The following is a 27,811-nucleotide window of genomic DNA, read 5'->3' as shown; positions in this document are numbered from 1 at the left end:
TGCTGAAACGATGTTTCCCCTTGTGAGAGAGAGACTAGAACTAGGGGATACAGTTTAAAAATAAGGGGTCTCCCATTTAAGATGAGATGAGAAGAAATTTTTTCTCTTAGAGGGTTGTGAGTCTTTGAAACTCTTTCCCAGAGAGTGGTGGAGGCGGGGCCATTGAATATTTTTAAGGCAGAAGTAGATTCTTGACTAACAATGGAGTCAAAGGTTATCGGGCTAGACGGAATGTGGAGTTGAGGCCACCATCAGATCAGCCTTGATCTTATTGAATGGTGGAGCAGTCTCAAAAGGCAGAGTTGCATACTCCTGTTCCTAATTCATATGTATGAACAATTGGACTATTTTGTATTAGATGGTGTTGACCTTCTTCAGTGTTGGTGTTAAGGATGCCACTCATCTGAGCAAAGGGGGAGTATTCTATCTAATTCCTGACTTGTGCCTTGTAGATTGTGCAAAGGCTTTGAGGACTCAGGAGGTGAGCGTGGTGGTCAGCATCATCTGCTTCCCTTCTTTATTGAAGATGACATTTCCTGTGTTCATAGAGTCATCTGCTGTGCGTTTTAATGTGGCAGTGGAGCCCGATTTTAGACCTGTATGACTTTCCAGAGCATGAGCAAGAATAAATTGCCTTATTTTTATTGGGACTTTATTGGGACTGCCCAGACTTTCTAGCTTGCCTTCTGTCCTTGGCTATTTGATGGAAACAACACTACTTCTTTAGATCACTCCTTTCTATTGGGAGTTTATTGGGACTGCCCAGACTTTCTAGCTTGCCTTCTGTGCTTGGCTATTTGATGGAAGCAACAGTACTTCTTTAGATTACTCCTTTGGTAGTTCTTTCTCGTTCATTTTTCTCTCAGGCTGTGGTGGACATGCCACATTTTTGAGGTTCGCCTTCAAGGAGTTCTTAAATCTTAATCTTGGCCTACTTTGCAGACGATGTCCAAGATTATGTTGTGAATACATGATTGCCTTGTGGATTTTGTCATCAGTCATACATATTACATGTCCGCTTATCTAAGTTGACTTCTGATGATGAGTGCTTCAATTATAGACATTTCTGCTCTTATACCCACAATTTTCTGAGGGCAACTCATGTGGAACCTGTTCAACTGCTTAATATGTCTGGTGTGGGTAGTCCATGATACACAGGCATATAGGAGGGCAGTTACTACACAGCTTTGTAAACAGCAGGTTTTGTTCCAAACTTGATACCTCATTTCCTCCACAGTCTCTTGTGTAAATGGGCAAATGCTGAGCTTGCTCTGGCAACTCTATTTGCCACCTGGTTGTCAATGCAGGTGTTCAATGTGATTCTGTGACTGGGCAGCTCTTGCTGAACAATCCTGAGTATGTTAATCGCTACACAAACAACCAATTTGAAATAATCAGTCAAGCTCGTAATGTGACTCATTTATACTTGCTAGAAGCAACATACATTCATACACAGGGACCCACTGTCTGCAAATAATAGCTCAAGCCTTGCACCTTTTTTTAAATATCTAGGAGCTTGGGGAACTATTGCTTTCTCTATGGCAACACCTTGGCCAATCAGAGTCAACTTGCCAATAAACCTGCACCCTTTTCTCCTGTTGTATAAATTGTTGTGATCACTTGAAATTTGACATTCTTGCATTTATCCTGATAAGTGCAATATGAAAAACTTCGACAACATGTCTCTCTTTAATGTTCTTTACTAGCAAACAACTGTAAAATAGTTATGCTGAACCGCACAGCTTTGTGACTGATGCTATTGTTAGTATTCAGGAATGAGGGGTTTTCTCATCACTTCAACAGATGAGCGTTCAGCAAGGAGGTCAGTTGTGCATTATCTGAGCTGATGTTGGCTCAGAGGTGATGTAAAACTACATTTTGATTTGCAGATCCAATTACAGATACTATATATGAAGTCACTGTTGGAGGAGTGGGAGAAGGCATTGACTTTGCGTCATGCTTGCTGGTGCAGTAGGGACCCAACTCTGTTCTCCTCAGATGTTCAGATTGTTTGATGACAGAGACAGAGACCTCTCCATTTGGATCTGTTCAAGGTTGTGTTTTTCCCCATGACCATCCCTGGACCACTCAGGGTTGCACTGGAGCACTGCAATACTTGCTGCAGCTTACCTCCAGATGTACTGTGGTCTGCTGCATCCCACACAACCTGGCAAACATGACGGTTTATCCCTTTCCACCAGGCCTTTGGCAAGCATCTTCAGAGGATGAAGGGGGCAGGAATCATAGAATGGTTACAGCACAGAAAGAGGCTATTCATCCTGTCATGTCCATGTCAGCTCTCTGTAAAAGATACTCAGCTAGTTCAACATCCCTGCTTTGTCCCCATAGTTCTGCAAACATCTTCTCTTCAGGTAATTATCCATTTCACTTTTGAAAGCCACAATTGAATCTACTTCCACCACACTCTCAGGGCATTGCAATCAGAACCTAATGACGTGGTTGAAAAAAAATCCTCATGTTGTCTCTGGCTCTTTTGCCAAGGAGAAGGAAGGCAAATTATTCTGCAGAGGGGCTGCCTATGAGTGGCTCATCAGATTCCAGTTCCCCTGAGAATCTCCCCAGAAAACTTCTACTTTTCCATCCCTTGGCTATGAACCATCACAAAGTCCTCTTGGCCAAAATCCTGAAATAAAACACTCCAGAAAACAGCCATTCTATAATAACTTTATCCAACAACACTTCCAGTAATACATGCAAAAATCAACAATTTACCCTTGTGCTGGGAGTGATGATGTCATGAGGGAGTGCAGTCCAGACCATGGCAGCAAAAGGAAAAGTATCAACAAACTAGAGAATTATAGGAGATTCCATTGTTAGTGAACAGAGAGGTGTTTTTGTAGCTGTCATCATGAGTCCTCTATTCTGTTTTACTTCCCTGGTGCCAGAGTAAAGGATATCATGTAGAGGGTGCAGAATATTCTGCAGGAGGAAGGGAGTAAGCCAGAAGTTGTGGTAAACCTGGCTACCAACAACATAGAAAGGGCAGGCATTGAAGTCCTATGGTCAGACTTTGAGGAGGTAGGGATTAAGTTAAGAAGTGGGAGCTCAAAGGCTGTAATCTTTGGATTACTCCTAGTGCCATATGCTCTGGCGAATAGAAATATGATAATAGGGAGGATCAACGTGTGGCTTTAGGCATGGTGTGCAAACATAGAAAAATAGAAGCAGGAGTAAGTCATTCGGCCCTCCGAGCCTGCTCCGCCATTCAGTATGATCATGGCTGATCTTCTATCTCAATGCCATACTCCCATTCTCTCCCCAAACTCCTTGATGCCTTTAGAGTGTAGAAATCTATCTGTTTCCTTCTTAAATATACTCAGTGACTTGGCCTCCACAGCCTTCTGTGGTAGAGAATTTCACAGGTTCACCATGAAGAAGTTTCTCCTCCATCTCAGACCTAAATGGCCTATCCCGTATCCTGACACTCTGACCCTTTGTTCTAGACCCACCCCAGCCAGAGGAAATATCATCCCTGCATCCAGTCTGTGCAGCCCTGTCAGAATATTATACGTTTTAATGGGATCCCCTCTCATTCTTCTAAACTCCAGTGAATACAGGCCTAGTCGGCCCAATCTCTCCTCATACGACAATCCTACCATCCCAGGAATCAGTCTGGTGAACCTTCACTGCACTCCTTCCGTGGCAAGTATATACTTTCTTAGATAAGGAGCCCAAAACTACACACAATACTCCAGGTGTGGATTCATCAAAGCCTTGTACAGCTGCAGTAAGACATCCTTGCTACAGTACTCAATTTCCCTTGCAATGAAGGCCAGCATACCATTTGTCTTCTTAACCGCTTGCTGCACCTGCATGCTTGTTTTCAGTGATTGGTATACAAGGACACACAGTCCCTTTGTACATCAACATTTCCCAATCTAGCACCATTTCAACAATACTCTGGCATTCTGTTTTTCCTACCAAAGTGGATAACTTCACACTTATCCACGTTATACTGCATCTGCCGTGTATTTGCCCACTCACTCAACTTGTCTAAATTGCCTTGAAGCCTCTTAACATCCTCCTCACCATTCATATTCCCACCTAGTTTTGTGTCGGCAGCAAACTTGGAAATATTACATTTGGTTCCCTATCCAAATCATTGACATATATTGTGAATAACTGGGGCCAAAGCACTTATCCCTGCAGCACCCCACTAGAAAAAGGCCCATTTATTCCTACTCTCTCTGTCCTGTTTGCTAAACAATTCTCAATCCATGCCAATATATTACCCCCAATCCCATGTGCTTTAATTTTGCACACTAACCTCTTATGTGGGACTTTATCAAAAGTTTTTTGAAAATCCAAATACACCACATCCGCTGGTTCTCCCTTATCGATTCTGCTAGTTACATCCTCAGAAAACTCCAGTACGTTTGTCAAACATGATTAGTGAGAGGGAGGAACTGAAAGAAATCAGTATTAGTGGGGAAATGGTGTTGGAGAAATTGATGGGATTGAAGGCCGATAAATCCCCGGAGCCTGATAATCTACATCCCAGAGTACTTAAGGAAGTGGCCCTAGGAATAGTGGATGCATTGGTGGTCATCTTCCAAGACTTTATAGACTTTGGAACAGTTCCTACAGATTGGAGGGTAGCTAATGTAACCCCACTATTTAAAAAGGGAGGCAGAGAGAAAACAGGGAATTATGGACCAGTCAGCCTGACGTCGGTAGTGGGGAAAATTCTAGAGTCCATTATAAAAGATTTAATAGCTGAGCACTTGGAAAACAGTGGCAGAATCGGACAGAGTCAGCATGGATTTATGAAATCATGCTTGATAAATCTACTGGAATTTTTCGAGAATGTAACTAGTAGAGTTGATGAGGGGGAGCCAGTGGATGTGGTTTATTTGGACATTCAGAAGGCTTTCGACAAAGTCCCACATAAGAGATTAGCATGTAAAATTAAAGCGCATGGGATTGGGGGTAGTGTATTGAGATGGATAGAAAACTGTTTGGCAGACAGGAAACAAAGAGTAGGAATAAACAAGTCTTTTTCTGGATGGCAGGCAATGACTAGTGGGGTACCACAGGGATCGGTGCTGGGACCCCAGCTATTCACAGTATATATTAATGATATAGATGAGGGAACTAAATGTAATATCTCCAAATTTGCAGATGACACAAAGCTGGGTGGGCGGGTGAGCTGTGAGGAGGATGCAAAGATGCTTCAGTGCGATTTGGACAAGCCGAATGAGTGGGCAAGTGCGTGCAGATGCAGTATAATGTGGATAAATGTGAGGTTATCCACTTTGGTAACAAAAACAGGAAGGCAGATTATTATCTGAATGGCTATAAATTGAGAGAGGGGATTGTGCAATGAGACCTGGGTGTCCTCGTACAGCAGTTGCTGAAGGTAAGCATGCAGGTGCAGCAGGCGGTAAAGAAGGCAAATGGTATGTTGGCCTTCATAGCGAGAGGATTCGAGTGTAGGAGCAGGGATGTCTTGCTGCAATTATACAGGGCCTTGGTGAGACCACACCTGGAATATTGTGTGCAGTTTTGGTCTCCTTACCTGAGGAAGGATGTTCTTGCTATAGAGGGAGTGCAGCGAAGGTTTACCAGACTGATTCCTGGGATGGCAGGATTGACATATGAGGAGAGATTAAGTCGGTTAGGATTATATTCACTGTAGTTCAGAAGAATGAGGGGGGGGGGTCTCATAGAAAGCTATAAAATTCCAACAGGACTAGACAGGGTAGATGCAGGAAGGATGTTCCTGAAGGTGGGGGAGTCCAGAACCAGGGGTCACTGTCTGAGGATACGAGGTAGACCATTTAGGATTGAGATGAGGAGAAATTTCTTCACCCAGAGAGTGGTGAGCCTGTGGAATTTGCTACCACAGAAAGTAGTTGAGGCCAAAACATTGTAAGTTTTCAAGAAGGAGTTAGATATAGCTCTTGGGGTGAAAGGGATCAAAGGATATGGGGAGAAAGCGGGAGCTGGCTATTGAGTTGGATGATCAGCCATGATCATAATGAATGGCAGAGCAGGCTCGAAGGGCCAAATGGCCTACTCCTGCCCTTATTTTCTATTTTTTTATGATTTCCCTTTCATAAATCCATGTTGACTTTGTCTAATCCCGTTGATATTTTCTAAGTGTCCTGTTATCACATCCTTTAAGAGGCTCTAGCATTTTCCTTACTACTGATGTTGGGCTAACCAGTCTGTAATTCCCTGTTTTCTCCCTCCCTCCTTTTTTAAATAGTGGGGTTACATTTGCCACTCTCCAATCTGCCAGGGCTGTTCCAGAATCGACAGAATTTTGGAAGATGACAACCAACGCATCCACTATTTCAATGGCCAACTGCTTTAGTACCCTGGGATGTATTTTATCGGGCCTTGGGAATTTATCGACTTTCAGTCCCATTAATCTCTCCACACTTTTTTTAGTAATACTAATTTCTTTCAATTCCTCCTTCTCACTAGACCCTTGGTTCCCTAGTATTTTTGGGAAGTTATTGTGTCTTGCTCCATGAAGGCAGAACTAAAGTAGCTGTATATTTGCTCTGCCATATCCTTGTTCTCTATTATACATCCTCTGTAAGGGACCTACATTTGTCTCACATACTTATAGAAGCTTTTACAGTCTTCTTTTATGTTCCTTGCAAGTTTATTCTCATACTCTATTTTACCCCTCTTAACCGATCTTTTGGTCCTCCTTTGCTGAATTCTAAACTGCTCCCAATCCTCTGGCTTGCTACTTTTCTAGCAACTTTATTTGACTCTTCTTTAGATCTAACACTATCCTTAATTTCTTCTGTTAGCCATGGATGGGCCACTTTTCCTGTTGTGCTTTTGCAGCAGAAAGGAATATATAACTGTTGCAATGCATACATTTGTTCTTTATATATTAGCCAGCCTTTTAATGAAGCTTCCCAATCTATCTTAGCCAACTCATGTCTCATACCTCCATAGCTTCCTATGTTTAGATTTCAGACCCTAGTTTCAGATTGGACTTCACTTTCCAACCTAAGGAAGAATTCTATCATGCTATGGTCACTGTTCTCTAAAGGATCCCGCACAACAAGATTATTAGTTAACCCCTTCTCATTGCACAAAACCAAACCTAGGATAATCTGTTCCCTAAATGGTTCCTCAATGTACTGGTCTAAAAAACCATCTTGTACACACTCCAGAAATTCATCTGCCACTGCATTATTACTAATTTGGTTTGCCCAGTCTATATGTAGATTAAAGTCACCCATGATTGCTGGAGCACCCTTCTAATATGCATCTCTAATTTCCTGTTTAATGCCATCCCCTGCCTTACCACTACTGTTTGGAGGCCTATACATACACAACTCCCACTAATGTTTTCCGCCCCTTGTTGTTTCTTAGTTCTACCCAGACTGATTCTACATCTAGATTTTCGGAACCAATATCCTCTCACTGTTGCATTGATTTCATCCTTAACAATGCCCCACTACCTCCTTTTCCTTTTTGCCTGTCCTTCTTAAATATCGAATACCCTTGGATATTCAGTTCCCAGCCTTGGTCACCCTGCAGCCATCTCTCTGTAATCACAACCATATCGTACCCATTTACATCTATTTTTGCTGTTAAGGAGGGAGGGTTTCAATTTCTTGGGGTATTGGGACCAGTTCTGAGGCAGGAGGCACCTATGCAAAAGTATTGAGTTTTACCTGAACAGGGCTGGGACCAATGTCCTTGTGGGGAGTGTGGTTGTGGAGAGTTTAAACTAAATTGTCAGGGAAATGCACATTATAGAAGTAGAAAAGAGGAAAAAGGTGCAGAAAGAAGTGAGAGAATTTGCAGTAGTAGAGAAGGAAGTAGTGCCATATTAGATAGGAGCAGACTGAGAAGGACTATGAAGAATACAAAGACAGGTTTTGAGTGCATGAATGCAAATACACAAAGTGTGGCGAATAAGGTTGTTGAGATACAAGCACAAATAATGATGTGGGAATATGATGTAGTGACAATAATGGATTTGTAGCTTAAAAATGGAGGGGACTGGCTGTTTATTATTTTAATATTTATAAGGATACAAAGTGTTCAGAAAAGATAGGGAAGGAAAAATGGGAGTTGGGATGGCAGTACTGATTAGGGAAGACTGTAATGTTGGAAAGAGAGCCCTTTGGGGCTGGGGGGGGAGGCAAAAAAACAGAATCCATTCGGTTAGACTTCAGAAGCAAGAATGGTATGATCATGCTACTGAGGGAACTCTATAAGCTTCCAAATAGTCAGGGAGACAAATAGAGGCATTGAGTGCAAAAGCTAGGAAGTTTATGCTTTTATAAAGCTCTAGTTAGACTGCAACTTGGGTATTGCATCCAGGTCTGGTCACCAAACTTTTCGAAGGATGTGAAGATCCTTGAGAGGACGCATAGTAGGTTGATCTGAATGATTCCAGGGATGAAGAATTTTGGCTACAAGTTTATCTTGGAGAAGGGTTGTTCTTCTCGGAACAAAAGATGCTGAGGGGAGATTTGATTGTACAAGATTATGGGAAATTTAGATAAGGTAGTCAAAGAAAAGCTATTCTTATTAACTGATGATACAAGGACAAGGGAATACAGATTTAAGTTTTGGACAAGAGATATAGGGGTACGTAAGGAAAAACTTAAGAAAAAAATTTTAGGCAGCAACTGACAATGATCTGGAACTTGTCGCTTATGAGAGTGATAGAAGTGGAGAAGATCAATGATTTTGAAAGGAAGTTGGTTGGGCACTTGATGGAAATAAACTTGCAGGGCTATGGGGATAGAGTGTGGAAATGCGACTGACTGGATTGCTCTACGGAGAACTAGTATGGATTGATGTGCCAAATGGCCTCTTTTTGTACCATTATGACTGTCTCTGTGACGTTCTCGTGCCAACTAGAAATGGACAATGAATACAGCCTGAGAAGTGAAATGCATATAAATACAGAATTGGTATTTGCCGTTTGCCCTCATTAAATTTACTAAACACTTGATATTAAGAATGACACCAACTTAATTTGTGTTCAGCAGATCTTTCCTCATTTGTTTTTGACAAACATTGTGATGGTATAATCCACAGTGAAATGTATCACCATATCACTGACAGGGCATGTCGCTCTATTTCAAAGGAATCTCAGATTTTTTGGCTCTTCTCTTTTAAAAGAGTGATTTGATTGGAGGGAGGGATAAGAAATCACTTACATATCCCAATGATTTTCCATTCATGAGGATCATTCTTACGGTCTCATGAATTGTGCTCCTGAGGTGGTGGGGAAGAGTGTGGGCATGACTTACAGGAGAGGGATTTTTTTTCCACCTGGCCCTACAAATATGGCAGATGTTCGTCCAAGGAGATGGTGCCCCTTAAACAAAATGCAGATCAAATGTAAGTATCTGAGCTGATTTAAAGATGTAATCCAGCATCTGGTTGAGGTAATCCCTGAAAGTGGATTTGGGGCTGCTTTCTGATGGTACTTGCAAAAGTGAAAATAAAATCTTTCTACAATATTTTGCAGCTTTATAATCAATGGTCTAAATGCTGCTGGAAGATTCCAAGCTATCAAAAAAATGTCTTCAGTCTCAGTTCATCCATCTATGCTCAGCAACCGAAACAAAACAGAGAGAGTGACTCTTGCGTCAATGAAGGAGGCATGGACAGTAGTGGATAGAAATTCATCAGGAGCAGCAGGAGATGATTTGCCTCCCATTCTTCATACAAAGGACGGTAAGGGATCTAAGATATTACTGACACTGAAATTCCCACCATTAGCACCCTGGGGTCACCATTGACCAGAAACTTAACTGGATCAGTCATATAAATATTGTGGCTGCAAGAACTGGCCCGACTCTCCACATCTTGTCCACCATCTACAAGACACAAGTCAGGAGTGTGGTGGAATACTCTCCACTTGCCTGGATGAGTACAGCTCAACAACACTGAAGAAGCTTGACACCATCCAGGACAAATCAGTCCACTTGATTGACACCCCATCCACCACCTTAAAAATTCACTCCCTCCACCATTGACACACAATGGCAGCAGTATGTACCATCTACAAGATGTGCTGCAGCAACTCACCAAGGCCCCTTTGACAGCACCTTCCAAACCCATGACCTGTACCGCCTAGGAGGACAAGGACAGCAGATGCATGGGAATACCAGCACCCGCAAATTCCCCTCCAAGTCATATACTTGACTTGGAATTATATTGTCATTCCTTTGTCACATCTAGGTCAAAATTCCGGAACTCCTGCCCTAACAGCGTTGTGGCTGACTGCTGAGACATGCTATGTAAGCTTGCAAAGAAATGCTTTACATATATGAGGATTTTGGATAACCAAAGAAGCAATTCTCATTGTTTAGTTTGCCACAGCACAAAAACATAGGGCTGGCTTTTTGCTGAGTTGAGAAAACTTGAGAGCCCTTTAAAAAAGACAGGCGGGTCCCAATTCTTGGATTCCTGACCCCATTCCCAAGGCTTCTGATTTTCAACAAGGCTGTTTAAAGGTTTGGGTTCCGAGCCGGCAGCCTGCATTTGTGACGTGGCTGGCTCCATTGTGGGGATAAGCATGTCCTAATCCTCCGCAATCTTCATGGAGTCCGGCCATCTTTTCAAAGAGCTGTAGTTTATGGCACCTCTGAGGCGATGTGAACTATAGATTGCATGAGGGAACCTTCTGAATGGTAAGTTCAAGAGGTCCTCCTCATGACCCTTTTTGCACCCCATGCCAAGGTGTCCCCCCCACACACCCCAATGGCCCCTCATGCACCCATGCCAAGCCTCATTATGCATTCTTCGCTGAGAACCCAGACATCCATTAGAGTACGGAAACATCTGAGCCCCAGGGAAAATATTGCTTGATTGACAGTTCTGGCACTCTGATTCATGCACAATATTTATTTACACAAGATAAAGAGTTTTCAAGTGCTTGCATTTTTACTATTGATCATTTAAAGGGTCTGGATTATTGGCACTCTTATTTGGCTATAGTAAAAAGAAGTTTATTTTAACAAAGTGGAAAGTTATAATTTTTTACACATCCTATTGCCACTATAGGGTTCATTGGTTCTATACAATGTATAATGGGTGAATGGGCAAGGAGGTGCCATAGCTTTGCATGGGGGCATGAGATGCCATAATGGGTTGGGGGTGTATCTTGGCATAGGGGTATGAGGGGCCAAAAGGGGTGGGTGGGGACATATCTTGACATGGAGGCATGAGGGGCCAAAGGGGGTGGGTGGAAGGTCCATACCTTGAAATGTGGGGGACATGAGGTGCCGTAGGGGTGGGTGGGGGGGGGCATGAGATGACATGGATGGGGCAAAAGAAGTGTGAGGGGTTGTGGGGGTGAGGACTGTAGGGCTCTCAATAACTGGGACAAAGTCTCACAGCACTGAAGCAGGCCTTTCAAACAGCCCACCTCAGCACCCTACAGCCCCAGTGGCTGTCTCCAAACTTTTTCCCAGGTTGGCTGGCCAGACTACAGCCCGCACTCGCCACCCCGGAATGAAAATCCTGTCCTTCCTGCCACTTTTGCCTGAGGAAGGTGGGCCAAGCCCTAAATTTTCCCCACTCAAGCAACCCACCTTGAGGATAAAAATCCAGCCCATAAAATGAGAAAATAGTCTTCCACCAATCATCTAAAATCTACCACAGATTATTTTCTGTCCACTTAAAGGCTGGTGCAAGTGTTCCCTGATTTCAAAGGGTATCCAGCAGACCGAGTAATTGCTGGAATTTTCCAGACCCTCACGTTGGCGGGATCTTCTGATCCCACCGATGTGAACAGAGATTTCAACGGCTCTCCAGCCCCGTAGCAGGGGAACCTGCCATGAGCCAATGGTTTTGTGATCTCTTCTTCGTGTTATTTTCGCTCTTCCGCTTCTAAAGGAGGTGATAGATTGCAGGGTATAGTTCAATGAACACTATTCAACTTGTCCAACAGGCCAGTCTTCGGCTGTGAGATTCAGAAAACTGCTATTGGGGCAGCCATAAATATCCTTGGTGTGATAGCGTTGGAAAAGGGAAAAAAATTCCTCTGCTCATGATTGTTGCTGAATGACTCCTCACTGACAAGTCTCTGTGTGGAATTGATTTGAAGGCAGAATTGGACCACTGGGATATTGTGAGGGCCACTGAAGCTTTTGGAATTGTGTGACATCATCAGTTAATGATTTCAGAATAGAGGGTGCAGTTGAAGCACTTTCAATTTTGAATCACAAAGGTGTTGATATTTACTGGGGTGGGATGTCTAAGCTGGAGGATGAGGGTTTCAGCAGCAGATGAGTTGAGGCAGTTTTGCGAATGTTATTGTAGTAATTATGGTTTTATTTAGTGTGTAATGTACCTTTAAGAATACTGTGTTAGGAAAGATCACATGATCTGTAGTAACCAATAGGAGATTAGCATGGGCTATCTCAGCAGTCAGTATAGACTTAGAGTTGGAGTTGAAAGCACATGTGTAGTTGCTGCTGAGTATACTGTAAATAACTTTAATGTTTCCACCCAAGAAGTGTCTGCACATCAACTCTATCATTAGCGGTACAGCTCAGCCACCCTACAACAAACTGGGGACGATGATAAAATAGGATTGAACAGAAGAAATCAAGATAAAAAGAAAGGAAGATATGCTCACCAGGTATGCTGTCGCTTTAAGTTCAAGAAAAAACGGGCCCTGATCCAAATAGCTGAGAAATCTCCCGGAGCACTCCCGACATTAAAAAAAAAATACCAAAATTGCAAGCCCCTGGGTGAGAATCCACAAGACGGGTGAGCAAAACAAAACAAAAAAGAGAATCTGTACTTAAATTGTAAAATAGGCAGCGGCCCTGCAGGCTCAGTCGGTTAGAAAATCTGGCACACAGTTTGCAAGTTTAAAAGAAAAGAAAAAACTAAGCAAAATCGCCAAGAAAAAGGAGAAGAAATGGCTGTTGTGTTTTTTTCCAAACAGGAACAAAGTTCTACAAATTTTAAAGAGGAGAAGGCCCACGATCACGGGGATTCCACCAACACTTGAAAGTGCAGGAAACACAGATCATAAAAGCTGAGAGCTGCAGAGACAGTCCGATTTTAAAAAATGGTGACTGCTCTTAAAGCGGCAATCCATTTAAAGTGGTAAATACATGAAAAATAGCTTTGGACAGAAAATTAGAAGAGACCCTAGAGAGAGGGCAACTCTGCGGAAGGCAATAAGAGACCCCAGAGAGAGGGCAACTCTGTGGAAGGCAACAAGAGACCCCAGGAAGAGGTCAACCTTGTGAAAGGCAATGAGAGACCCCAAAGAGAGGGCAACTCTGCCGAAGGGAACAAGAGACCCCAAAGAGAGGGCTACTCTGCCAAGGACAACAGGAGACTCCAGAGGAGGCCAACAAGAAATTAAACAGTTGAATGCGCAGTTGATTGTCCTTCAAGATCAAGTGCAAAAGGAATGCGTAACCCTGCAACTTGAAGAAATGAAGGCTGTCTCAAACAGTAGAATGGAAGCAGAGCAGAAGAAAGGTGAGGAGGGCTCAGGGGAAGCCTTGGTAATTGGAGAGGGCTCAGGGGAAGCCCTGGTAATCAGGGAGGACTCACGAGAAGCCCTAGTAATCAGAGAGAGCTCAGAGGAAGCCCTGGTAATCGGGGAGGGCTCACGAGAAGCCCTAGTAATCAGAGAGAGCTCAGGGGAAGCCCTGGTAATCGGGAAGGGCTCACGAGAAGCCCTAGTAATCAGAGAGAGCTCAGGGGAAGCCCTGGTAATCGGGGAGGGCCGACGAGAAGCCCTGGGAGTCATGTATATATGGATACAGCCAGGGGACAGGAGTTCGGATAAACTCCAAGGCAGTGCCAACTCAGTGAAGTCTAGCAAAGAGCTGATGAATCAGCTAAATGAAGCCAAAGAGGCTTTGGAGCATAAGTCGCAGAATTTCCGAAGAAGCAGACAGATAATGAAATTTTAGGAGGCTGAGCCACTGAGCTCAGACAAGTTGAGCTTGCATCTGAGAAAAGTCTGGCCAATAGTGAAGTCATAAAGAAGACCAAGATTAAAGTCTGTGCTTAAAAAAAAAGTGCACGTTCCAAGCGAGGGAGGTAATCTATTCGGTCACCGCGTAAATTCACAGGGCCTCCACCCAATTGAGGAAAAAGTGAGAGCCATAAGAGAGGCACCTAAGCCATAGAACACCTCAGAGCTTAAATCATTCCTAGGAATGATCAACTATTATGGGCAGTTCTTACACAATTTGTCTACAATGCTGCCCCTCTGCATTCTCTACTCAAAAAGAACCAATGGGAGGTGCCCCGGAAAGAAGCTTTCATAAAGGTGGAACAACTGTTGCACACATCCAATCTATTTGTTCATTATGACCAGACAAAAGAATTGGTGCTGACATGTGACGAATCTCCCGACAGAGTGAGAGCAGTGCTCTCTCATTGGATGGACGATGGCACGAATCGGCCAATAGGTTGCTTATCAAGAACAGTCAGCACAGTCGAAAAGGGAAACTTGCAGATAGAAAAAGGCCTGTCCAGCATCTTTGGTGTCAAGAAATTTCACAAGTACGTACACGGCCGCTATTTTACAATCGTTTCAGACCACAAACCATTGCTAGGATTGTTTAGTGAGGACAAGGCTATACCACCCATAGCCTCAGCAAGAATGCCACGGTGGGCTTTAATTCTGGCAGCATACAAATACACTGTTCGTACATAGGCCTGGCAATCAAGTCTCAAACGCCGATGCCCCTAGTCGTTTGCCTTTACAAGAAAATGATGAGCATGTCCCAGTTCCACAGGAACTTGTTTTACTGTTAAATTTCTTAGATTCCTCGCCGGTATGTGCTCGACAGATCAGGGACTGGACAAGTTGGGACCCAGTCCTATCTCAGGTATGAGAATACATGGTTGGCCACAGGAGCCTGTATCTGATTAAATGAAAGCATACTTCAACAGAAGACATGAAATAACCAGCCAGGATGGCATCTTATTGTGGGGAGCATGACTGATAGTTCCTCCAAAGGGAAGGGAGCCACTTTTAATTGAACTACACAACGCCGATCCAGGAATTTCCTGAATGAAGACCATAGCACGCAGCTATCTATGGTGGCTTGGGATGGTGAAATAGACCGTTTAGTAGAGCACTGTGTGCAATGTCAGCAACTGAAAAAGTTGCCAATGACAGCTCCGTTACACCTATGGGAGTGGCCAGATAGACCCTGGGTGCAGTTACACATTGACTACGTTAAACCTTTCCTGGGAACAATGTTTCTGCTCATTGTCAATGCCCATTCAAAATGGTTGGATATATATGAGGTGAAGTCATCAATGTCTGCTGCTACAATTAAGAAACTACATCAGAGCTTTGCCATTCATGGACTACCAGAAGTAATCGTTTCCGATAACGGCACGGCATTTAAGAGTGCTGAGTTTCAACGGTTTATCAGCCTCAATGGTATCACTCTTGTGAAAACTGCACCGTACCACCCTTCCTCAAATGGACTGACTGAAAGGATGGTTCAAATATTCAAGGCAGGCATGATAAAGCTAACTGGTGATTCCTTGACAACCAAGCTAGCACTCTCTTTTTCATTACAGGACCACCCCTCATACAACAACAGATGTCACACTTGCGGAGTTATTGTGGAAACACCATCTCAGGATGAGATTGAGCTTAATAATGCCGAATTTAGAGGGGAAGGGTAGAAAGGAGTCAGGGAAGCCAGAAAACAAGACACAACTGGCATAGCCACAAGAGGAAATTTACCATGGGAGAGCGTGAAAAATTTCAGGGAAGGGCCAAAGTGGTTACCAGTTGAAATAAGTGTGATGATGGGACCCCTATCTTACCATGTGGAGGTGGAAGGCCGGATTATCCGTAAACATGTGGACCATTTAAGGAAGAGAGAGACAAATCACCAAGATTTAGCTCCACCAGTGATCATGACTGGGTCTGCGTTCCCTGTTGAGGATACTCAACCCAGGACTGACAAGTCTGATGTTCCTGTAAGAGTTAAGGATACAGAACTGCAAGTGCCCACCGAAGCACCTGATGTTCAGCAACTCCGGAAAAGAAAGTTTCTGACAAAGAATCTGAAGTTGTGGAGCTGCGACATTCCACACGTTCCAGGAAACCACCTGAAAGATTGAACTTGTAAATTCCTTACCCAGCGTAAATATTATGTTGTCTTGAAAAATATGTACTTGTAAATATAATATGTATAGCCGAGTTAAAGGGGGAGGAATGTAGGAATTATGGTTTTATTTAGTGTGTAAGAATAATACTTGTTAGGAAAGATTGCATGATCTCTAGTAGCCAATGGGAGAGTAGTGCAGGCTAACCTCAGCAGTCAGCTTAGAGTTAGAGTTGGAGTTGAAAGCACGCATGTAGTTGCTGCTGAGTATCTTGTAAATAAAATTAATGATTCCACCAAGAAATGTCTGCAGATCAACTCTACCACTAATAGTACAACTCGGCCACCCTATAACAGTTATATAGATGGAAATAGTGATGCCTTAGTGATGGCAAAGATATGCAGTTGGAAGTTCATCCCTGAGTCAAATATGGCACCAAGGTTGAGAACAGTCTGGACGAGCCTCAGGTAGCTGCGAGGGAGAGTGATGGAATTGGTGGTTAGGGAATGGGATTTGTCGCAGGGATCAAGGGCAATGGCTTTGGCCCCCTCAATATTTAGGTGAAAGCGGTGTGATGATAATGGAAGAGAATCTGAAAAGTCTGAAAAAAGCCTGAAAAACCTGAAACTGGTTTATTATATGTTAAGCCAATATTTCCTGCAGCAATTAATGAGTTTATCAATTTTATTTGCCTTTTCTCTAATTTGCTTAATATTCCAATATCTCATTTAACGTTTCGACAAATTTTGACTGTGAACTCAACAAGGCCTTGAACATGTAAGTAATACAATTTATGTTGTAAGATTTCAAACAGATGCACTAATTAGATGCTTAGGAATCTTAAAGCAACAGAATCCCCCTTTGGACACTCTGCCACACTAGGACATTTGCCTCACAGTTCTCAAAGTAAAAGGGCAGATGTAGAATGATCCTATGTGTGACGGAGCAAATATAAGGCAATTCTGTCTGCAGTGGTCATTTACCACTTGCAGACATATTGTTGCTGAGAAGGTGTACTGAATGGGTTAAAACTGGGCAGCTGAGAGACTGAACCTCACTCCACCTTGTGACTGTGCTATGAATGAAAGGCATAGCAGTTGGAAATGCTGCTGTGCAATCGTTGTCATCAAGATAAAGAAAAACTTAACACCCCAACTATAAAATGTAAAATGGATTTCATAAATGAGTCAGTTGCTAAATATTCACTCAATGTGAAAAACATGTACAAAAAAATATTCTTTACACCCAGCATTGTAATTAGCAAAATTTCTATTTGGTAAATATTTAAACAAAGCTGTAGAGGCGATCTTAAATCCTTAAAGACTGGGAGAAAATGTAATTACAACCTTGTTGTCCATAGAAGTAAGCTGGAGTGGCTCAATGGGTAATTCGCCTCTGAACCAGAAGGCCTACTTCAAGTCCCACTTCAGGACTTGTTGGCTATGAAAGAACCTAACCACTGGAGCGGGCAAGCCAGTGTGCATTGGTACTTGTCCAATAGTTAAATAGGAAAAGTTAGTGGCAAGAAGGGCATCCAGCTATAAAACCACCTGCAAATTTTTTTTAAAGCGATGGTTGACATGAAGTTGTGCTCAACCAGCATTGTGGTGACTCCATGTAACATGGGAAAAGCCAAAAGAGAAAGAAAATTGTCTATGGAGATAAATTTCCAGTGGCAAAAGAGGGTGGAGCCAGCAATTTGTGAGTAATTTTAAATAACAGAATCAATTGAAAACAACAACTGATTTAAATCTCAAACAGGACATGGGATGGAATTTTATGCCGGCAGGATTTTACAGTCCTGCTGAAGTTGATGCACATTTGAAAGGCTCGTGCATTTTATGGCCCCACTTCCGCCATGATGGGGCCATAAAATTCCACCCCATGGTCTTGTAGCTTTAACTCGTAATTTAATGATGATGTAATGCATCCTGTAGATTTATAAAACCTGTTGCAATCAATTAAAAGTAAAATAAACTTATACTTAAAAGTCACAGGTATGCTATGCTGAATTCTGCCAAATAAATTTCAGCACAAATGGATCAAGGCTGCTCATCAATAATTTCGAATAGAGAGCCAAATTTTTTAATGATGCACCATGATTTCTACAGTTACTAACCTTAACTGACAGTAACGCAGGCACAGTGTATAACTGAGCTGGATTACAACATGGAAAGCTCCTGAGTCTTGAGGAAATGAAAATCTGATAAGTAACAAGTGGTTCCTGTTTGTTTTAACTGTGTTATCATTAAAATACCAAATGAAACAAATTAAAGACAATATTAAAACTGCTATCAAAAGGTTCTGCATTCAAAGGGTGATCAACATGTGAAAGGGACTTTTGGTAGGATAGTAGTGGGGAAAAAAAGCTAAAATCATTTAAGGAACAGTTGGATGCTGTCGTAGAGGGATGGATGAGCTAAATTGCATTGGATGGTCTTCCTGATTTGTATCTGTTTTATGATCTTGTGCTCCCAAAGGAGACTACAAGCAACAGAGTATTCAAGAGTGGCTCAACATGAGCTGCACGTAAGTAATAATTTCTTACTTAGAATTTATAAGGCTTTTTTTCAGTTAAGCCCAAGGAGAACCATTGTTTCCTTGTTCTTTCTTACATTCTTTATGTTCCCTGATAATAATGACCGTAAGCTAGCTGCTCCTCAATCCCTATGGTGGCACAATTAGGATCCATGGTGTAGGTGATCATGGTTATCAACCTTTATCCTATTGGCTTGTAGGGTTGTGTGTTTGAGCATTTGTGAACTCACACTGCATCTTCCTATTCAACATGCTAAACTCACACAAACTATTTTTCTTTTCCAAAATGCACTTTATTATAAATATAAATACTTATGAATATGAATTATTGTTTATTCATAAAATTTGTAAAAGTACATGACAGTATAACTCATATATGACAATACAATGTGCAGCATTGATCAATTTGGTTAAGTACCCTCAAGTGCCTCACTCCATATACAATGCAGATTGCATCTACAATTAGATTACATCAAACATTTTTTGATACATATAAACTAACAAAATAGGTAACACCTTAGCCTTGGCATAGAATTTTAATCCTTAGAAATTGACAGGTATGGATTGGATGGGAGATTAAAGTATTAAAACATGAAAGGCAACTCCAAATCACCCACTTCCCGTTTTAATGGAGGTAGGATGGGTGGGCAACTGGGCAGCCAACTCACACTGAGGAGGCAGATTGGCAGTCAGTCTCATTGTTATTCCCCATTTAAAAAGTGACTGTGGATGGTTGGGCTTCCTGTGCCTCTGAAAACCCAGCAGAGGACTATCACATTCAGGAGTTAAGTACCTTTCTACTTGGCTGTTGGATCCAGCATGCCTGCAACTGGATACAACCCCTCCGCCCACTTCCAATCCTTCTCCGACCTTCCCTCTGAGGCCTCTGACTTCTACTCTGGCCTCCAATGACCAAACCCACACCCTGAGACTGGCCTACTTTGTCCTGAAGTCTCCTCTGGACTGCTCCCGCCCCTCTGGAGACCAAGACCTTCAACCAGGCTGGTTTCTAGACTGTGAACCTGTCTTTGATATCAAACACACACTTTGGTGTTCAAATTCAATGACATAGAATTGTCAAATGGTTACAGCATGGAAGGAGTCTATTCAGCCCATCAAGTCCGTGCAGGCTCTCTGGAAGAACTCCTCAGCTAGTTCCACTACTCCTTTGTCTTTTGGAAGCCACATCCAGACTTTTGCGTTCCCTGCACTCCACCAACAGTCCTTCCAATCTGGTTCCCAGTGTATCAGGTAGATTAAAATCTAGCCCTTGGTGGTTGCATATCTTGACGCAGCTGCACATGCTGGCAGCTGTTAGGATGAGGGCAATGTTGGATAATACTTCCCTCCCCGCCATCACTTTATCTGAGATTGTGTCTGTGCGGGGATGGTGCATTCGCACTCTTCAGATAAAGTGGATGATGGCTCAGAAGACTATGTCCTGTTGCCAGTGTCGGATATATGTGCCATGTACAGCTACATCAAGAGCTTTTTGCATCAGATAACCAGGTTCTTTTCCACAATCGATAGTGAACATTACCCCCACATTCCCTGTTTCTGATTTACTTTAGCTATGCACTCCTCCCAGTTGTTGGTGCTCACCGCGCAACCCCCCCCCTCCCACCCACTCTGAACCATATTCTCAGCATCTTCAGGTAACCTGATTTGACTGTGAAGAAGACGAAAGATCAGTTAGCCCAGTTCTCAAAAAGCATCGCCTAACTTTTGCTGTGATTTAGTTTGGCTCCTGAAGCTAGTATGAACAGGTTGCAGATACTCAGCAATCTGTGGACAGACAGTGGACCTGTGCAGAGGTGGGTGTTTTGTCCATTTGCAGGGAGGCCTGAACCTCAACTGGTTGGGATCATCACCCCTGTTATTACTGTATTCTTCTTGATGGGTTTGGGCTAAAACAAACAAATCTTGCTACAGAACACAATGCACCAGTGAAGCATTTATCCATTACCATAACAATTGTTCTGTGGCTCTCTGCATGACAACATTAGGATCAGGTTTGTGCTGTAGATCCTTGTCCAACAGGAACGGTATTGAAATTGCCTAATGTCACTTCAGGAAGGATTCTTAAAGTTAGCAGGCAGTCTGGATTGGATTGAACGTGACCCAGATCTCAGAGATGAAGGGGCAGCATCTAATCTGCCATGACAAGAATTTGCCAGAATTTTCTGGCCCCATTTACATGGGCATTATGGCGGGTGAAGGAGGCAATATAGCGAGAAGGCCAAAAATCGGTTTCACGCCTCCGTGAAACCAGTTTGCGATCGTCCACTCCACTCGTCAATGGCAGGCCGCTTTTCCCACTGTCGTACATTGGGACCCTAATTTCAATACTTTAGCATCTCATTATAAGCCCTGCTCTCCAGAATCATCCCCCCACACTAGAATATCTGGGCACGTCGGTGTGATTGCAATGCCGATGTCTTTCACTACCGTTCATAAGCGATGTGCACCTGACAAGCTGCACTTTGCTTGGCACTTCAAGGTTTGTTTGCCTACCTTGCTTCAGTCAGCACTCATAGTCATCAGTGCCAAGCTTCACAGACAGCACCACATCACTTTTAGGAGGGCTCACAGGCAAGTCTGTACCTGCCAGACCAGCCATAAGGTGAGGGTAGCTTTTCAATGGCTGCAGAGCTAGGGCTTTCTTGGGGAAGGGGAGAGGTGGTTTCAGGCAAGGGAAGAGGCTGCAGGGTGAGAGCTGTACTGGGGGTGAAGGGGGGTATCCCAGGGTGTGTGTGTGTGTGTGTGGTGGCACATGTTGATGTGTGCAAGTGGCCTCAAGATTGTTAGGGCTGAGGAGGCAGTCTCCAGGGGAGATGAAGCCAGATAGCGATGTGAGGGTGTGTGAGAGAGTGAATGGTGATATCCCTTGAGCTGGCAGTGAGTGAGATGCCAGTGAATGTGTGATGGCCTTGTGAGTGTGTGAGTTTAGAGTGATGAAATGGTTGCCTTACCCTGGCAGCACTGGATGAGACCATTCATCGGTTTTCTGCCCTGGATTGGCGACTTCTTGTGTGCAGCATTGGCACTGACCACCACTGCCACCACCTCCCAAGCTGGAGTGGTGAGACTGATGAGCCTCAGCTAGAGCTGGGGCGGGGGAAATTGCAGTGGGCCTCCATGTCCAGAAGGTATTCCAGGGATGCGTCACTGAATCAGGGGTCTGCACTCTTCTTGGTTTTTGGGGCCATGTATTAACTGGAGCTGTCCTGAGTTGGAAGCATTGAGAGGTGTGCATGTGGGTGCAGTTTATGGCACCCTGCATGAGGAAGCAGCAAGGTAACAGCATGGAAGGCAAATCGAAGGCTGCCCACCAGTGAGACGGGGTGTTTCCTGTGGCTGCACAATTAATTAAGTGGGAATGGGAAGATACGGCATGAAAATTCACCATTGCGGCCAGTGGGTAAAACAACTTTTTTCCCACCCACTAATGCATTTAGTGCAAATCTGGAATGATTCCATAGTCTGTTCCCTTCTCCACAGTTGCATTAAGAAAAAAATGTCATTGCCTTATCTGGTTTTTTTTTTTCATTTCACGTTACTGTACAAAGCAGCAAATTATTTGCTTGGGAACACTAAAAATAGCACACTGCAGGCAATCTCAGGTATTTTTTCTTGTACAGCTGGTTATTTCTAATACTGATTCTCCACAACCATGATATAATCACTAACACCTAAAAGGGAGACTATAGTAGAGATTTGCCACTTGTGGTCCTGCCCTAAATTGAGAAATTAAATACCAGGAGATATATAAGAATTATATAATCAATCTGTGTGTAAAAGGGGATTTCAGAACCTGTTCTCCCATATGTCAGCAGCACTTTCCTCAGGGCCGCTTTCACTCTGTTGCAACAATTTCTTCTAATACCCATCAGCAAGGCTCTGAAAATTGCTGGGCAAATAATAGTGAGTTCACAGTGCTGCTATTATTACTGTGTAAGGAATTCAATTTGTGCCAAGCAAGAGGTGTGCCATGAGTTGCATATCACCACAAATTACTGGGTGCTTTCTACCCCTTTGCCGTTAGCTTTGCAAGGATGGGATGTCACTGTGAACCTCCCAAAAAGAGTCGGAAATTGTGGGCTTTATGCCAAGAATATGATTGAATCTCACCACAGGAATTTGGGGTAGTGTTTCATGTTGTAAGGATTCTGGTGTGATTTCTGATCCTGACATGAAACTCGAGCTCGCTCAGAAAGAAACTGTGGTGACTCACTCCCATAAGTGGTAAATTGTCTCTACAGATTTCTAAAATGTACGTTTTTAAAATTATGTTTTTTTTTCTGTCTCCTTTTCTCTTAATCCAAAGTTTTTCTATTTCTTTTTCGGTCTCTAATTGATTCAAGCCTTGTTCATTCTCTGTTATTCTCTGTGTTTCTTTCTCTTTCCTTAAATTTAATTGGCCTGTGAGATAAATCATTGGACCTGTTATACAATACATTCCAGATGTGTAGTTGACTTCACTTATCAATGAGCATTCCCGGCAATTTATGGTGCAAAAATAAGAAGATTCGAAAGGTGGGGTTAAAGAAAAGTCAATTTTCATCACTCGTTGAGCTGCACCTGTTCCAGCAATTTTCTGGGCCAAAGTTTGCACCACACTTTTGGTAAAGTTATGACAGCAGAGAAGAGCACCAAGGGAATTCAGCTATTGATTTTTAAAGGAAATTGGTCAGCCAACAGGACACAAAAGTCCCCAGAGCTGCCAGCACTGTAAGGGTTAAATTTACAGTGTGATTGCTCCATGTTTAAGAGCTCTATCTTCTCACAGATACCTTCAAACTATTGCATAAGAGGTTGTGTTTAGTTCCTGGAATAAGCTCAATGACTGGGTGTGGCAGCCATTTGCAAGAATCTAATGTGCCTGTTGCTTTACAGGTTGCATGCAAATGAACACAGGCCCCAGAGCCCACAGAGAACAGGTAATGACAATAAACTAGGAATTATTATTAGGAGTTTCATTGGTATTCTACAGTTTGTAAGACATTGTTGGTGCTTTGTTAATTAATTTTAAGCACACGTTATACACCTATGAATCACAATTATTAACACTTCATCACAAGTTAATTTGCCTTCCATTCTAGTACCAAAATATACCATTTGTTAAGTAAGTTTTCCATTTGTGTGCCCAATGTAGAGTTTCACACGTCAGGAGCACTTTGTAGGAAATTGCATGCATACAGCACATAATTTCCTATCCTCTAAAAGCAGAGAATTTACCTTATAGTTTGTATCTTGCTCCAGTGACCCTTCTTCATTTATAAGCTTAAACCGAGTGCTGGCAGACAATTTGACCTTGGGAGAGTTCACAACCAAACTCACTCTTGTCCGGATCCTTCAACATACGCCCACTGTGTAACAATTGGGAGCAATGTTCGTGGAATTTTTTTATCTTCGCTGTAATTTGAAACCAATAAAACCAGGTGCAAAGCCTTCACTGCCAGCTAGGCTGAAACTGACTATCTCAAATTCTACAGAAATACAGTCACAAAGCTTTCATTTTCCACAGTAAGAAGAGTAACCATTGAAAGTGTTACTTCAGCATTGTTTCAAACACCATGATTTATAGCACCGCAGCAGAATGTACTGTTAATTGCTTCTCCATGTTATTGGCTACAAAAGCTTTTTAGGAAATGTGCCCAAGAATTTTCCAGCTTCATTGGAGATGACAGAAGGGCAATATAACAGATGCAATTTGTTTTACTGTTCCTGAAATTACAATGTCTTAGGGTGATATTTTAACATTAGTTTCAAAACCCAGTTAGCAATAAAAATAATGTGGGAGTTTGACTGGTCACCCTAGATCTATAATGAACAGGATATTTTTATTATCAATGTCAAGATGTGCACCAAAGCAAAATTACAAAACTCTGCTTGGGCATGATACTTGGAGGTAGGGGTGGGGGCAAGGGGCATGGTGTAGTCGCACCTGTAATGTAGTTAAACACTCAAGGTGCTTCATGTGAATGTTATCAAAAAAGCAAACCACGTGGCTAGGCCAGCATTTATTGCCCATCTCTAGTTGCCCTTGAGAAGGTGGTGGTGAGCCGCCTTCTTGAACCGCTGTAGACCCTATGGTGTAGGTACATGCTCAGTGCTGTTAGGGAGGCAGTTCCAGGATTTTGAACCAGCAGCAGTGAAAGAACGGCGATATAGCTCTTAAGTTAGGATGGTGTGTGGCTTGGAGGGGAACTGGCAGGTGGTAGTGTTCCCATGTATCCGCTGCCCTTGTCCTTCTAGGTGGTAGAAGTTGCGGGTTTGGAAGGTGCTGTTGAAGGAGCCTTAGTGAGTTCTGCAGTGCATCTTGTAGATGGTACAGACTGCATTGGTGATGGAGCGAATGAATTTCTAAGGTAGTGGATCAGGTACCAACCAAGTGGGCTGTTTTGTCCTGGATGGTGTCGAACTTCTTGTGTGTTTTTGGAGCTCCACCAATCCAGGCAAGTGGAGAGTATTACATCTCACTCCTGACTTGTGTCTTGTAGATGGTGGACAGGCTTTAGGGAGTCAGGAGGTGAGTTACTCTGCAGAATTCCCAGCCTCTGCCCTGCTCTTGTAGCCACAGTATTTATATGGCTGGTCCAGTTTGTTTCTGGTCAGTGGTAACCCCCAGGATGTTGATAGTGGGAATTCAGTGATGGTAACACCATCAAATATCAAGGGAAGATGGTTGGATTCTCTCTCTTGTTGGAGATGGTCATTGCCTGGCACTTGTACGGTGCAAATGTTATTTGTTACTTAGTAGCCCAAAAACCTGAATGTTGTCCAGGTCTTGTTGCATATGGACATGGACTGCGTCAGTGTCTGAGGAGTCACAGATGGTGCTGAACATTGTGCAATCATCAGTGAACATCCCCACTTCTGACTTTATGATGGAGGGAAGGTCATTGATGAAGCAGCTGAAGATGTTTAGGCCTAGGACACTACCCTGAGAAGCTCCTGCAGTGATGTCCTGGGACTGAGATGATTGGCCTTCAACATCCACAACGATCTTCCTTTGTACTAGGTATGACTCCAGCCAGCGGAGAATTTTCCCCCTGACTCCCATTAACTTCCCATTGAGTTTTGCTAGGGCTCCTTTATGCCATTGTCCATAGTGCTGTTCGGGTAAATAAGATGGTAGGGACCCCGCCTTTCCAACTTGCAAGGAGGAAGCCATTCTCCAGTTGCACTGGCTGTCTGCCTTCCTGTTGCCACAGGTTGATGATTGTCACTTCATCTGTGGTCATCTGCCCAGCCAGTGGCCAGATGAACCCACTATTGCCCAAGTCTTCACTGTCCATGTAAGCCAGATATTTTTGGAGTTCTTGTTGAACTTGGCCCCTTCGCACAACACCCAAGGTAGCACTTCATTTAAGTCTTCCATCACTGATGTCATAGCCGCAACAAGCAAAACCCCATTTCTAGCTGTTCACCACTTCACCACATTGAGCTGTGGGCCGGATTTTGAAGAGGAGAAAGATTGTTCATAGTCCACCAACCCTGAGAACAAGGATGGATGAAAGACAAGACAAGACCTTTTATGCCACACTCTGTCAAATGCTGCCTTGATGTCAAATGTAGTCACTCTCACCTCACCTCTGGAGTTCAGCTTTTGCCCATGTTTGGACCAAGGCTGTAATGAGGTCAGGAGCTGACTGGCCCTGGTGGAACCCAAACTGAGTGTCAGTGAGCAGGTTATTGCTGAGTAAGTGCTGCTCGATAGCACTGTTGATGACCCCTTCCATCCGTTTGCTGATGATTGAGAGTAGACTGATAGGGTGGTAATTGGATGGGTTGGATTTGTCCTGCTTTTTGTGCACAGGACATACCTGGGCAATTTTCCACATAGCCGGGTAGCTGCCAGTGTTGTACCTGTACCGGAGCAGCTTGGCTAGAGGCGCAGCTAGTTCTGGAGCATAAGTCTTCAGTATTATTGCCAGAATGTTGTCAGGGTCCATAGTCTTTGCAATATCCAGTGCCTTAAGTTGTTTCTTGATATCACATGGAGTGAAGCGAATTGGCGGCATCTGTGTTGCTTGGGATCTCAGGAGGAGGCTGAGATGGATTATCCTGAAAGGATGGACGAGGCAGGTTCGATCGAGGTATTTAGAAGGGAATTGGATTGCCATCTGAAAAGAAGGAATGTGCAAGGTTACAGGGATAAGGCAGGGGAGTGGGATTAGGTAGAATGCTCTTCCTGCGAGACAGTGCAGATACGATGGGCCAAACGGCCTTGTTTTGCTGTGTAAAGATTCTGTGATATCCACCCAGCACTTCTGGCTGAAGATAGTTACAAATGCTTCAGCCTTGTCTTTTGCATTGATGTGCTGGGCTCCCCCATCATTGAGGATGGGGATGTTTGTGGAGCCACCTTCTCCAGTGGGCTGTTTAATTGTCCACCACGATTCAAGACTGGATGCGGCAGGACTGCAGAGCTTAAATCTGATCCGTTGGTTGTGGGATCGCTTTGCCCTGTCTATTGCATGCTGTTTCTGCTGTGTGGTACGCAAGTAGTCCTGTGGTATAGCTTCACTAGGTTGACACCTAATTTTTAAGTTTTCCTGGTGCTGCTCCTCGCATGCCCTCTTCATTGAACTAGGATTGATCCCCTGGCTTGATGGTAATGGTGGAGTGGGGGAATATGCCGGGGCATGAGTTTACGGATTGTGGTTGAATACAATGCTGCTGCTGCTGATGGCCCACAGTGTCTCACAGATGCCCCATTTTGAGTTGCTAGATCTGTTTGAAATCTATCCCAATTAGAACAGGGGTGGCAGTGCCACACAACACGATGGAGGGTATCTTCAATTTGAAGATTAGCCAAACTTGGTCAACTAGGACAATTTAAGGACATCTCAAAAGAGGAGAGAGATGTAGTGAGATTAAGAGGTTTTGACAGGGAATTTCAAAGCTTAGGGCATCAGCAACTAAAAGCATGCTAATGGCGGAGAGATTAAATTGCACAGAAGGCCAGAATTGGAGCAATGTAGAACCTTTGGTGGGGTTGAAGGCGGTGGTGATGTGGGGGGTGTGCAGAGCTGTCCGAGGTTACAAAGACAGAGAGGGGTGAGGCAAGGTGTGATATGACAATAATCTTCAGCTCCTAATCTGAACTTTGCTAAGCAGATGAGTGCTGCATAGAAATAGCAGAGTTGTTCCCTGGTTGTTGTCTCACCATTTTACGCTGGATGAC

The 27,811-nt window shown here is 43.4% G+C and overlaps 1 protein-coding gene across 9 annotated transcripts in view; it reads left to right on the top strand.

Moving 5' to 3' along the window:
- The window catches only part of itprid1 (ITPR interacting domain containing 1), a 259,239-nt gene that overhangs the window by 34,657 nt on the left and 196,771 nt on the right, over positions 1-27,811 (top strand). For 7 of the 9 annotated variants that reach the window (XM_078540090.1, XM_078540089.1, XM_078540085.1 and 4 more), the window contains exons 3-5: positions 9,488-9,696; positions 18,561-18,609; positions 23,515-23,558. In XM_078540090.1, the coding sequence (XP_078396216.1) occupies positions 9,488-9,696; positions 18,561-18,609; positions 23,515-23,558 (302 nt within the window). Of the gene's footprint in view, positions 1-9,487; positions 9,697-18,379; positions 18,610-23,514; positions 23,559-27,811 lie in introns of those variants that run through there. The other 2 variants (XM_078540084.1, XM_078540086.1) reach the window with 2 other exon arrangements.

This window comes from Cetorhinus maximus, chromosome 4, assembly GCF_964194155.1.
Source record: "Cetorhinus maximus chromosome 4, sCetMax3.hap1.1, whole genome shotgun sequence".
NCBI lineage: Eukaryota > Metazoa > Chordata > Chondrichthyes > Lamniformes > Cetorhinidae > Cetorhinus > Cetorhinus maximus.
This window is presented reverse-complemented; position numbering and strand designations above follow the sequence as displayed.